The 13,787-nt window shown below is 47.5% G+C and overlaps 1 protein-coding gene across 3 annotated transcripts in view; it reads left to right on the top strand.

Annotated features, from left to right (window-relative positions):
* Nucleotides 1–13,787, top strand: part of nxn (nucleoredoxin) — a 267,836-nt gene that overhangs the window by 152,363 nt on the left and 101,686 nt on the right. For all 3 annotated transcript variants that reach the window (XM_072469839.1, XM_072469841.1, XM_072469840.1), the window contains exons 2-3: nucleotides 9,546–9,663; nucleotides 9,765–9,898. In XM_072469839.1, coding sequence (XP_072325940.1) covers nucleotides 9,546–9,663; nucleotides 9,765–9,898 — 252 coding nt within the window. The remainder of the gene's footprint in view (nucleotides 1–9,545; nucleotides 9,664–9,764; nucleotides 9,899–13,787) is intronic.

The following is a 13,787-nucleotide window of genomic DNA, read 5'->3' as shown; positions in this document are numbered from 1 at the left end:
TGGCCGTCGTGGGAACAGGTTTCAGCAGGACCATTCTCCTCCCACGGAGATACAGGTAGAGCCTCCAAGCCGTCCCTCACCACGCAGAATTATCTTTGAAATTCTCTCACTCCGGAGGGCTCTGGTTGACTTTATTCGACACTGCCGTTGAAAGATTTTTGGACATGAGGGGAATTGAGGACGAGGGAGGTCAGTGCGGGAAGGTGGAGTTGAGGTAGAAGATCGCGGCCATGGTGTTACTTGATTGGTGGAGCAAGCTCAGATGCTCATGCGGCCTACTCCTCCTGTTAGTTCTTAGGCCAGGAGAGCAATGATATTGGAGTTTCTTTTTTTTTTAAATGTCTTTATTAACCTTTTTCAGTTTATAAAGTACAAAAATAGAAACAACAGTAAAACAGTGACAGGAAATAACAACCAATATGGCAAGAACAAGGCTCCACCCCCTCCTCCCCCCCTAGCAACTGACAGCGACCAACTCTTTGAAGTAGATGATAAACAGTTGCCATCTCCGGTAGAACCTGCCCATTGACCCCCCTCACAGTGTATTTGACCTTCTCCAGGCGTGGAAACTCCATTAGGTCACCTAGCCAAGCAGAGGCACTGGGTGGAGTTGCCAACCTCCATCCCAGCAGGACTCGCCTCCGAGCAATCAGCGATGCGAAGGGAAGAACACCTGCCCCCCCCCCCCACCTCCACTCCCGTTCCACGGATCCGGCTAGTTCGATACCCCGACCAAGCGCCGGAATGTGGCGACTAGGGGCTTTTCACCCTAACTTCATTTGAAGTCTACTTGTGACAATAAGCGATTTTCATTTCATTTCAAATATGGCTGCTAAGGGACAGGGTTCCAACTCCATGTTCAGAATCAGAGACATGGTGTAGAGAAAGGAGACCCAAAAACCCACCAGAACATGTGCGTGTGGTTAGCTGGCCCCTCGAACAGCATTCGCACCTTTCCTCAACCCTCGCAAAGAGGCAACTCATTCTAGTTCCGGTCAGGTGTGCCCTAAACGTTACCTTCAGCTGGGTGAAGCTCGCCCTTGAACACGGTGTAGTGTTCGCCATTTGAAGGGCCTCACTCCACACTTCACCCTTCAATACGGGTCCCAGCTCCTCCTCCCACGTAGTTTTCACCCCCTCTACCGACCGTCCTCTGCCGGAATCCGCCCATGTATACCGAACGCACTACCCTCCTCCAACCCCGGGCTCGAAAGGGTCCTCTGTATCAAGGAGGATGGTGGCACATCTGGGAATGCCACGTTCGCCTGACAGAATTTTGTACCTGAAGGTACCGAAACGAACCGAGGCCCGAGAGCCCAAATATCTCTTTCAGTTCCTCCAGGTTGACAAACCAACCGTCCAGAAATAGGTCACATAATCCCTCCAGTTCCTTCCCCCTCCATGTAGCATCCAACCTCACCGCTTCGAACAAGTGGTTAGTACAAATGCTCCTGTGTGAGGAACTTCATCCACTGCCCAACTCTGACATGACCATGAGCCATTTTGCTACAGTTTGTAAATGTTCCTGTATTCGTAGCACAGCCGATGGGTGTGTAGTAGCTGAATTTATTCTCACATTAAAAATCTATCTGCCAGAATACGCCACCGATATCTCATTTATCAAGGACAGAAATCAGTTCGATCTCTGAGCTCCTCTTTCGCATCATGATTTATTGCAAAATTATCGAACTGCATCTAAATTACATTAGAGTTCACGGGTCAGTGGTTTGAGTGAAGCCGCTGTTCGCTGGAATATTTATTCTTGAGCCAGCTCTCACAGGCTACCACCGAGGGCCAATGTCAATGTTTTTATTTATAAATTTAGAGTACCCAATTCTTTCTATTTTCCAATTAAGGGGCAATTTAGCGTGGCCAATCCACCTGCCCTGCACATCTTTGGGGTTGTGGGGGCGAAACCCACGCAGACACGGAGAGAATGTGCAAACTCCACACGGACAGTGACCCGGGGCCGGGATCGAACCTGGGACCTCGGCGCCGTGAGGCAGCAGTGCTAACCCACTGCGCCAACGGGCTACTCCCTCCGGTGTCAATGTTGAAGAGAATCGGTTGCTTGAACAGCGGTTGAGTTATCTGGGAGGAATGTTGGATTCAATCATCTCTTCCAGTGAACATCCATCGAGGTCCTTATTCAGCTCCCACGATCATGACAGAACAAGTCAAGTTAAGGCAGTGATGGGCAATCTAGGCTGGTGAGTGGGCCTCATGAGTGGCCCCCTCACTTTATCTCAGTGGGCCGCAAGATGGAATTTGGGCGTATTCACTCACCATGACCCATGAATAAGATTTAAATATATTTAATGCACACCAAATATTTTGTGAGTTATTAAAAATGCTTAATCATTTATATATTAAATAAACTGTCATCAACTTCAAATTGTAAAAACAAAATAAACATTTGCGCCTTGGGGCGCAGAGGGAGCGCGTGGCTCTCACAGTCAATGTTGTGAGCGATCAGTGCGCTCCTCACTTCACTCGCCCTCGCTTTACGTGCAAATCACTTCAGTCATACCGGCAGGAAAAAGGTTACACGGATGCAAATCAGCGAAATGTGGTGACCCTGCGGGTGGGCAACGGTTAACAAAATCTCTCGTGGGTCACACTCGGAACTCAGATGGGCCCCCCCCCCAGGCCGCATGTTGTCCACCACTGAGCTAAGCCAACAAAGAGACTTTGACAGCCCCTTTGGCACGCTCCCAACCCCCATCTTGGATTTTGTTTATGGTCACGTGTACCGAGGTACAGTGAAAAGTATTTTTCTGCGAGCCGCTCAAACAGATCATTAAGTGCATGAAAATAAAATAAAATAAAAATAGAATACATAATAGGGCAACACAAGGCGCACAATGTAAGTATATAGACACCGGCATCGGATGAAGCATACAGGATGTAGTGTTAATGAGGTCAGTCCATAAGAAGGTCGTTTAGGAGTCTGGTAACAGCGGGGAAGAAGCTGTTTTTGAGTCTGTTCGTGCGTGTTCTCAGACTTCTGTATCTCCTGCCCGATGGAAGACTTAAATGTGAGATCCAGTTCATGACATCTCTTTAGATCTCGCGTGGTGTCACGGGAATCGCTTCTCGCGAGATTTAACGGCCTCGTCACGTCCCGAGTTGGGCGCGAGGAGGCCGTTCGATCGGGCCTTTTGCCTCTGACAGTTTCAAGAAGCCTAGCTTCAGCACTCAACAATCCGAAGCTATATTTGCCCCTTAAGCAATCTTTAAACAATGCCGACTAGCGTGTGGTGGAATGTAGTGTTACTACCGGATCAGGGTGGTATGAGGGAGGTTGGAGACGCGATGTAAATCACAAACCTTTTTACCAGTTTTATTCCTCTTGCTGATTGTCTCGCCTCTTTGTCTTTCCGAAGGTGCTGTCTTACTGCCGGAGCATTTGCTGTGCTGTGCCTTTGCCTAGAACCTTTCACAGCTTTTTGAAGGGTAGCCTCTGTTAGTTAGTAGAAGACACGGCAGCCAGTTTAGACACACCAAGTTTCCAGAAACAGCAGCGAGGGAATGGGCAGATGATCTGATTTAGTGCGTTGTTGGAGAGATAAATATCGGTTCCCAAGAACCTGCCCCACCATCCTCGGTTGTCTGCCGATTAGCCAGTTGCGCAGAGATCGCTCCTGGGCTGCTGTGAGCCGGGGTCGTGACCCACATTTGATGCCGAAGCGTCGGGGCCCTAACTCCAAGCGGAAAATCCCGCTTCAGGGGGATCTCGCCCCTTCCTGCAGGCCCCCCGGGAACTGCTGAGATGCTCGGGCCGATTTCTCAGTGAACATCTCCGCGACAACCCAGTGTCGAATCATAGAATCCCTACAGTGCGGTAGGAGGCCATTCAGCCCATCAAGTCTGCATCACCCCTCCAAAGGAGCGCCCGACCTTGGCCCAATCCCCCGGCCCATCCCCGTATCCCCACCTAACCTTGGGAAACTTAGGGGGCAATTTAGCAATGGGCAATCCCTCACTATAATTGGGTATCTCTGAATATCTCCTTTTCCCTTTCTCCGCCCCGTGACATTTGGGGCTTCTGATGAAGACCCCCCCCCCAACCAGCCCGCTAAGAGCTCGCCCTTCTAGTGTGCCAAACCATATAGCTGTAATGGACTCCTCGGTGCCTGTATTCTGTGACTTAGGGAAGCAGCACACTCACTGTGATTCTCTATCCTGCCCTGAACTGTGGGAAGTAGAGATTCTTGTAAATTTTGCAATTAAAAGGGGTTGGGGGGAGGGAGAAAAGAGAGTGTGTTTTTACTTAGCCCCATGTAGGGGTGAGTTAAGGTAAGTTCAAAAGATCGCCTTTAAATAAGGAAATGTAGAGTGCATGTCCATGCTGCCTGTAGATCCCTCACACGCTGCGTATCCGAGGGTTTAGGAAGTTTGGCTCATTTTAAAACTTTAAAAACCACCTCTGGGGAATTGCGAATTCACACATCTGTCAGTGATTTCTGTAATATGTTTAATGCAAGGGGCTCAGCTGGATTTTGTGTGACTTTATGTTGCAAAGTTCTTAATTATGAGGCTTTGGGAGAGTTAGCAGATCTCGAGCTGAATTAAAGAAATGCAGGAACAGTATTTTGAGGAGTTTTTTTCCCTGCAGAAGTTTTAATTGTAATCTAAGGCAGCATTAGTACCCCTAATGCTCCATTAATTGGATCAGAGGGGAAGGAAAAATAACATTGCCCTGCTGGTATGTGGCAGTTCCACCATCTGCTGCAGTGCGAGATCGGAGCCAGGGTTAGACAGTTAAACTGTCAGGAAGGAGCCTGTACAGATGCCTGATGCCTGGGCGCTCGCACTCGTAACAGCAGCAACACTCGCCTTGGCTAAGGCAGTCCGTGCCATCATTTACATAAAGCACAGAAAACGTTGCAGGCATATTTGCGATCAGTTAGCGCCTGAGTAAGGAGAGGTTTGCTGGAGCACGGGCGAATCCAGTTTCCTTGATCTTGTGCTGCACTTCCCATTTATTTCCAAAATTCCAGATACTTTTTTTAAAACCCAGGAAACAGGAGGAGGCCATTTCAGCTGACCCATCCTCATTCACCTTCGATCGTGGTTAACCTGCATCTTGACTCCATTTACAAGTCTTTGTTTCACGTCCCCTTCCTATCTCTGCCTGAGCCTCCTGATGTGAGTCCCGAAGCTTTCGTTTGACCTCGAGACCCGCGGTCATTTGGGGGAGGAGGGCGAGACTCCCCCTGCCCTTTGGATGAACAGTATCCTTTTCCGATTTCACCCCTAAATGAAATGACCTAGCCCTGGTTTTAAGGTTACACCCGGCCTTGTCCTGGAATCCTCCATCCTCCCTATTGACCGATTCCTGGGAAGAGGGCGATTCCCCAAGGTTGAGTAGGATAAGCCTACACTCATTCACTTTTCGAAGAGTAAAAGAAGCAATCTTATCGAAAGGTGCAATAAGGGGGCTTGACGGGGCAGGTGCTGCAAGAATGTTTTCCCTTCTGTAAGAGACCAGAACTTAGGACACGCAGCTTAAAATTCAGGGATCTTAAGACAAAGATGAGAATATTTTTCGCCCAGAGGATCTTTCATGCTCGGGACTCTCGTCCCGAGAGAGCAGTGGCGGCTGGGTCATTGATTGTGATCAAGGCCGAGTTGGACAGATTTTTGATCGACAAAGGGAGTCCAGGAGGATAGGGGGAAAATGACAGAATTGTTACGGTGCAGAAGGAGGCCATTTGGCCCACCGCGACTGTGCGGCTGCCCAATCGAGCACCATGGCTTTACTGCCTTTTCCCCTACCCCTGCAGATTGTTTCAATTAAAGTCACCATCTCCTGCCCTCTTGAATGCTTCAATTGAAGCTGCCTCCCGCACACTTCCAGCCAGTGCATTCCAGACCCGAACCATTTGCTGTGCGAAGACGTTTTTTTCCTCACATCACAGTTGAGTCGAGGTCCCAATCAGATCAGCCATGGTCTTGCGGGATGGTGGGGTAGGCTCGAAGGGCTGATTGGCCTTACCCCTGCTTCTAACTCTTGGGTATCAGTTCTGGGTCCTCTGCTGTTTGTGATTTTCATTAATGACTTGGATGAGGGAGTTGAAGGGTGGGTCAGTAAATTTGCAGACGATACGAAGATTGGTGGAGTTGTGGATAGTGAGGAGGGCTGTTGTCGGCTGCAAAGAGACATAGATAGGATGCAGAGCTGGGCTGAGAAGTGGCAGATGGAGTTTAACCCTGAAAAGTGTGAGGTTGTCCATTTTGGAAGGACAAATATGAATGCGGAATACAGGGTTAACGGTAGAGTTCTTGGCAATGTGGAGGAGCAGAGAGATCTTGGGGTCTATGTTCATACATCTTTGAAAGTTGCCACTCAAGTGGATAGAGCTGTGAAGAAGGCCTATGGTGTGCTAGCGTTCATTAACAGAGGGATTGAATTTAAGAGCCGTGAGGTGATGATGCAGCTGTACAAAACTTTGGTAAGGCCACATTTGAAGTACTGTGTACAGTTCTGGTCGCCTCATTTTAGGAAGGATGTGGAAGCTTTGGAAAAGGTGCAAAGGAGATTTACCAGGATGTTGCCTGGAATGGAGAGTAGGTCTTACGAGGAAATGTTGAGGGTGCTGGGCCTTTTCTCATTAGAACGGAGAAGGATGAGGGGTGACTTGATAGAAGTTTATAAGATGATCAGGGGAATAGATAGAGTAGACAGTCAGAGACTTTTTCCCCGGGTGGAACAAACCATTACAAGGGGACATAAATTTAAGGTGAATGGTGGAAGATATAGGGGGGATGTCAGAGGTAGGTTCTTTACCCAGAGAGTAGTGGGGGCATGGAATGCACTGCCTGGGGAAGTAGTTGAGTCGGAAACATTAGGGACCTTCAAGCAGCTATTGGATAGGTACATGGATTACGGTAAAATGATATAGTGTAGATTTATTTGTTCTTAAGGGCAGCACGGTAGCATTGTGGATAGCACAATTGCTTCACAGCTCCAGGGTCCCAGGTTCGATTCCGGCTTGGGTCACTGTCTGTGCGGAGTCTGCACATCCTCCCCGTGTCTGCGTGGGTTTCCTCCGGGTGCTCCGGTTTCCTCCCACAGTCCAAAGATGTGCAGGTTAGGTGGATTGGCCATGATAAATTGCCCTTAGTGTCCAAAATTGCCCTTAATGTTGGGTGGAGGTGTTGACTTTGGGTAGGGTGCTCTTTCCAAGAGCCGGTGCAGACTCAATGGGCCGAATGGCCTCCTTCTGCACTGTAAATTCAATGATAGTCTATGATTAATCTAGGACAAAGGTTCGGCACAACATTGTGGGCCGAAGGGCCTGTTCTGTGCTGTATTTTTCTATGTTCTATGTTCTACCCATTTGTCATTTTGAACCCCTTGATCAGATCAAATCCTCAATCACCTGTTCTCACACAAGTCTTTGCAACCTGCCCCCATAATTTGACCTTTTCACCCCAGTGAACCTGCATGACTCCCCCTCTGAGGCCAATATGTGATGGGCCTTAAAAGTATTCACAGACGCATTCACCACAGTAGGATCACTGTTCTCTTCTTGCCTGGAATCCTGGCAACCAGCGGTGGGGATCCCCTGCCATCCATGGTAACCGATAGCAACCAGTCGTAGGGATTCCCAGCCATCTGTGGTGACCGATAGCAACAAGCGCTGGGGATCTGTAGCCATGTTTAGTTTTAGTCCCAAACTGGGGAAGGGATGCCAGTGACCTTCTGCTAACGTTGTAGCACCCCAATTGAGAACCTTATTTTAAAAATAAATTTAGAGTACCCAATTCTTTTTTTCCAGTTGAGGGGCAATTTAGCGTGGCCAATCCACCTAGCCTGCACATCTTTGGGTTGTGGGGGCGAAACCCACGCAGACACTGGGAGAATGTGCAAACTCCGCACGGACTGTGACCCCGGGGCCAGGATCGAACCCGGTTCCTCGGCGCCATGAGGCAGCAGTGCTAACCACTGCGCCACCGTGCCGCCCCACCCAACTGAGAACCTGACATCAGATTGAACCTTGGGGCTTTCCGTGTCTTTAAGCAAGAAACAAGATTTACTTGCCGAGCCATTAAAAGAGTTTACAGTTTCCCCCTTTTGTAATCTCTAATATCATTAAATGTTCATTTCGTGTAAACTGTGGGTTTAAATGTTCATTTTTAAATGGGCTCTTTGGAAGGGCCAGTTGAGGATTCAGTTATTTGGAAATTCTGTTCATAGTGGTTTACAAAGATATAAAACTCCTGCCTGCTTGCCTGACAGTATTCTCTGCTCAACAGTGCAGACAAACAGCCAAAATACTGTGAATTTTGGATGTTGGAAATCTGAACTAAAAGCCGAGGATACTGGGAAACCCAGCAGGTCTGGCAGCATCTGAGGGGAGAGAACCAGGAGATTATGTTTTGAGCCCAATGTAACTATTCAAGTGGAAGAATCCTATTGGGTTTGAAACGTTAACTCGACACCTCTCTTTACTCCAGCGATTGCAACAGATCTTCCAACCTATTCTCATTGTGCCTGTCGTCAAAAATGTAGACAAGTCACCTTCTTACTTACTGGTATATTTGGTGCCGAAGAGAATGAGTGAGTGATTTGTGACAGTCAAAGGTTTCTCAGAGTCTGACTTTAAAGCATCCCCTAAATCTCTGGGTCACGTAGGTGAGTCTTCAGCTTTCTTCAAAGAAACAATCCCTTGTTGGAAGATACCAATAACTTGATATCGACCTTTTTTTAAATCTCTCCAACTCTCTTTAAGATGCTCCTTAAAACCTACGTCTTTGACCAAGACTTTTGTAATCTTTTCTCATATCTTCTCTTACGTGGTTTGGATGATTTATTATGTTAAAGGTGTGTTTAAATACAAATGATTGTTGTTTTGATGTGAGGACAGTGCATTGTCCCCTGGTTATTGTCTCTCTTCCTCCCTTTCGCCACTCTTAACCTACTTAGGAGCTTTGCAGAGAAGGTGGCACCCAGCAGCCCATTGCTGTGCAAAAGAATTGACCATTGATCCCCAATGCAGGCGAGGCTGTAAGGATTATGCACAAATTGGGAATTTGGTGTGAAGGTGTCCTTAAAGCGGGGGACGGTGGGGGGGAGGCGCAATGGGTTTGGAGTCAATGGACAATGATCTTCACCCCATTTTTTCACACCCAGCAGCAACTTACAGAGTGCAACTGCGGTGGATTCGGTGAGGCGGTCTTTGGTAGCCCCGCCTCAAGGAGCGGAGATTCTGACAGGATGAATTACAAATAGTCTTTTGGTAGTGCAGAACTTGAGTATTGCTGAAAACAGAGACATGGTGAAGTTTTTCATCTTGTACTGATCAGGACTGTACGCAAGAATACCAGTATAAGGGCAAAACAACAATTGATAATGTATGAGAAGAGAGTGCTGATTGGTTGGCAAGTGGACTCCGAGGCAATGTCTCCACCAATCACAGTTTACTTGCTGAGGTCTGATGAGTGCAAGACGGAAAGATTTGATAGCTCTCTCTTCAGCAGTAAATTACAAATTTAAATAATTCCGTTTTTTTTTTGTTTCTGCACTCCAATTTCAGGTGAAGCTATGGAGCAAATATAAAGTGACCAATATCCCATCACTAATATTCATCGAAGGCAGCACAGGACGGATCGTCAGCAGGAATGGACATCAGATTATCCGGGACGACCCTCTAGGTAGGGATTGTAACACTCCAGACTGCTGTGGGTGCCCAACAAATTATCTCGCTCTTCAGTACATTTTACAACCACACTAACCGATTTGTTAACTCGAGCAGGGACCGACTTTCCTTGGACTCCCAAGTCCTTCGGCGAGGTGATTGCTGGATCACTGATCAAGAACAGTGGGCAGATAGTGGACAGCAGTACTCTGGATGGCAGTTACGTTGGTGTCTACTTCTCCGCACACTGGGTAAGACCAAAAGTCACAAACCGCTTGCTTTTCGCTGCATGGAACAGGTGTTGGAGTAAGCACCAGGTCTTGATGCACTGAGATTGACAAATGGATCCCAAGCCAGATTGTGAAATGTATAAATAATGCAATTCCTTTTCTTGATAGTTGATTTATTTACAGAATGCAACACCACATAAGTCTGCCTCCTACTGACTAACATGGTGTCCCAGCAGTCCCTCTTTATATATGCTCAAGATATTTAATCAATCAATATCCTCCAACTGTTTAGCTTTTTAAAAAAACATTTTTTTTTTACATACATTTACATATCCAATGCATTTCTTTTTCCAATTAAGGAGCAATTTAGCGTGACCAATCCACCTACCCTGCACATCTTTTGGGCTGTGGGGGTGAAACCCACGCATACAGTGACCCAGAGCCGGGATCGAACCTGGGACCTCGGCGCCGTGAGGCAACCATGCTAACCACTTGCGCCGCCATGCTGCCCCCAACTGTTTATCTTTACCTTAACAATACAGTTGACAGAGCGTTAATATAGATTTGTTTCCCCCTCTTCCGTTTTTTCCCCCTGAAGTGCTGACGTACATTGGGATCCAGTTCCCCAGGCACCAGCATCTCTCAATGACCTTGCGCAACTGGTCATTCGCCATGGTTTGGTCCAGATCATGAATGTGACTCGTGTGGGCCGTGCGAGGTTCATTCTTGACCCTGGTTTCTGCCCTTGCGTTTCAGCCCCCAAAATGTTCTGATTGGCTTCCTAGCCCTTCCCTCCCTGTGCAATTATCAAGTGGCATTCTATAGTGGGCAGTTCTGTGGTGGGCAGCTCAACACTGGCCTGTGCTCAGGTTGCTACCCATGTCTCATTGAGGATTGAAAGGTATGTTTTGGGTGCCATTTGTGGCCTGTTCCATCCAACCATCCCAAGCTACAAAATGGGCCACCAAACAGAACAAACAGAAGCCCTGGAAGATTTATTTATCTCCCTTACTTACGCCCTGGGAAACTGAGAAAAATTGTAGAATCCTTTTTTTGGTCATTAAAGGATGTGGCTACCCTTTTGGCAAATTTACTGGACCAGTGAGCCAGGAGCCTGCAATAGTGATCTGGAGCAGACATGAGTTCAAGCTCCATCTTGGCAGCTGGGGGAGTTAAGCGCAATTAGTTAAATAAAAATCGGGCGGGGGGGGGGGGGGGGGGGGGGGGGGGGGGAAGCTGGGACTAGTGATGGTGGCCATGAAACTACCAGATTGGTGTAAAAACCCCATCTGGTTCACCAATGTCCTTTAGGGAGGAAAACCCGGTCTGGCCTGCACGTGACTCCAGACCCACAGCAATGTGGTTGACCCATAACTGCCCTCCGAAGTGGGCCGAGAAAGCCGTTCCGTTTTAGTCCAGGGTAATCAGGGACTGGGCAATAAATGCTGGCTCTGTTCTGTGCACACTTCCACATTATTTGGTGGGTCCCATGGAAAGTCTGTGCCGACCCCAGAGGTCCCCGGACCCCCACATTGAGAACCCACTGCTTTAGGCAGGTTGCTGAACCTTAGTTTTGACTGTTCGGATGTAGAAAGCTGCGACGAGAAGAATGAAGGGTTCGCGTTCTGAAAGGATCTTAATCAACTGGGTCACCTTTTTCCACCTCTGAAATGAAAAATGAAAATCGCTTATTGTCACGAGTAGGCTTCAATGAAGTTACTGTGAAAAGCCCCTAGTCGCCACATTCCGGCGCCTGTTCGGGGAGGCTGGTACGGGAATTGAACCGTGCTGCTGGCCTGCCTTGGTCTGCTTTAAAAGCCAGCTATTTAGCCCAGTGTGCTAAACCAGCCCCTGACCTGCTCTTGGCCTTTAAGTGAATGGCAGCTTGGGTACAGAAAAGAATCATTGATCCCTTCATAATCTTTTTCATGCAAACTGGGAATGTGGAAGGTTTGATCACAGGGCTTCCACTGAGTTATAAAAACCGAAAATGCTGCAAATTCCCAGCGGCCCAGGCGATAAGCCTGCACATGGACTGCTGCGGTTCAGGAAGGTGGCTGACCACCACCGTCTCAAGGGCAATTAAAGATTGGCAATAAATGCTGGCCTAGAAAGCCATGCTCACAACCCTGTTGTGTTCTCTATTCTGCTTTACCTGGTTCAGATGTGCAGAATTGAGTAAAGAACACAACCCTTTGTTAATGAACCAAACAATAAATTTATTACACTACTAACTAAGATTCAATCACATTCTTAAAGTAGAAGGTTTCTCTATTAAACTATCCTATCTCTAACTAGCAGACTTTCTCAAGTACAACTGCTCTCTCTCATGCCTCACTATCTTATTCCTAAATGCCCTAAGTCACATGATATATATATGACTGTTCTGTGGTTCCCTCTAGTGGTAAGAAGCATTATCATTAACTTGTTAACTCTTTACATCCCAGTCAATATAAATATCATTACAATCCCGTGAAAGAATGGGGGGGGAAAACGTCTTGATTATCTTACAGTGACCTCCGCTGAAGATGCACGTGCTTAGAGTCAAGATGGGGACGGGATTGTGCTGTTCAGTGTTATTCCTACTAGACTGAAATAGGCTGCTGAAACAAGAGCAATTAAATACATCCCAGTAATTTTGACGCATTGAATGGAAGAGTGGGAATAGGACATAGAGGGGGCTGCACATACTCATCCTGTGAATTAGTTGATGCCACACCATGCACCATTCATCTTTCTCTCATATCACCAGCTCCTATTAGAGAAAATAACATCGATAAAAAACTGCGGGTAGTTAAGAAGACTCAAGGAGGTAATAGTTATTCATGACTAGGCAAACTCGAAACCCAATTTCCTAAGGAATACAGCACCAACTTTGCATTTATGTCGTGCTTCAACATAACAAAATGTCTCAAAGAGCTTCAGAGGGTCACAATCAAACATTTGACACTGAAATAAAATCAAAATGCTGGAAGTATGAAATGAAAACAGAAAACGCTGGATAAACTCAGCAAGTCTTCCCGTACCAGCCTCCCCGAACAGGCGCCGCAATGTGGCGACTAGGGGCTTTTCACAGTGACTTCATTTGAAGCCTACTTGTGACAATAAGCGATTTTCATTTCAAGTCTGGAAACATCTTTTTTTTAATGCGTTCGTGGGGCGTGGGCGTCGCCGGCCGTGCCAGCATTTATTGCCCATCCCTAATTGCCCTTGAGGGGCAGTTAAGAATCAACCACATTGCTGTGGGTCTGGAGTCACGTATAGGCCAGACCAGGAAAGGACGGCAGATTTCCTTCCCTGAAGGATATTAGTGAACCAGGTGCGTTTTTGCGACAATCGACAATGGTTTCCTGGTCATTGCTAGACATTTTATTGAATTCAAATTTGACCACCTGCAGTGGTGGGATTTGAACCTGGGACCCCAGAGTACTCTGGGTCTCTGGATTACTAGTCCAGTGACGATACCACTACGCCACCGCTTCCCCAAAGGGAAACAGGATTTAACGTTTCGGGCCTAAATGACCCTTCTACAGAGCAGTTCTGTCGGTTGATGGTTTAGGTCCGAAACATTAAGCGTTGTTTCTCTCTCCACTGATGTTTCCAGACTTGCCAAGTTTATCCAGCATTTTCCGTTTGTATTTAACATCTGACACTGACTCCAATGAGAAGATATTTCAGCAGATGTTGGAAACCTCACTGAAAGAGGCAGCACGGTAGCATTGTGGATAGCACAATTGCTTCACAGCTCCAGGGTCCCAGGTTTGATTCCGGCTTGGGTCACTGTCTGTGTGGAGTCTGCACATCCTCCCCGTGTGTGCGTGGGTTTCCTCCGGGTGCTCCGGTTTCCTCCCACAGTCCAAAGATGTGCAGGTTAGGTGGTTTGGCCGTGCTAAATTGCCCTTAGTGTCCA

Source organism: Scyliorhinus torazame, chromosome 12 (assembly GCF_047496885.1).
Source record: "Scyliorhinus torazame isolate Kashiwa2021f chromosome 12, sScyTor2.1, whole genome shotgun sequence".
Taxonomy (NCBI): Eukaryota; Metazoa; Chordata; class Chondrichthyes; order Carcharhiniformes; family Scyliorhinidae; genus Scyliorhinus; species Scyliorhinus torazame.
The sequence above is the reverse complement of the archived record's forward strand: the minus strand, read 5'-3'. Positions and strand labels throughout refer to the sequence as shown.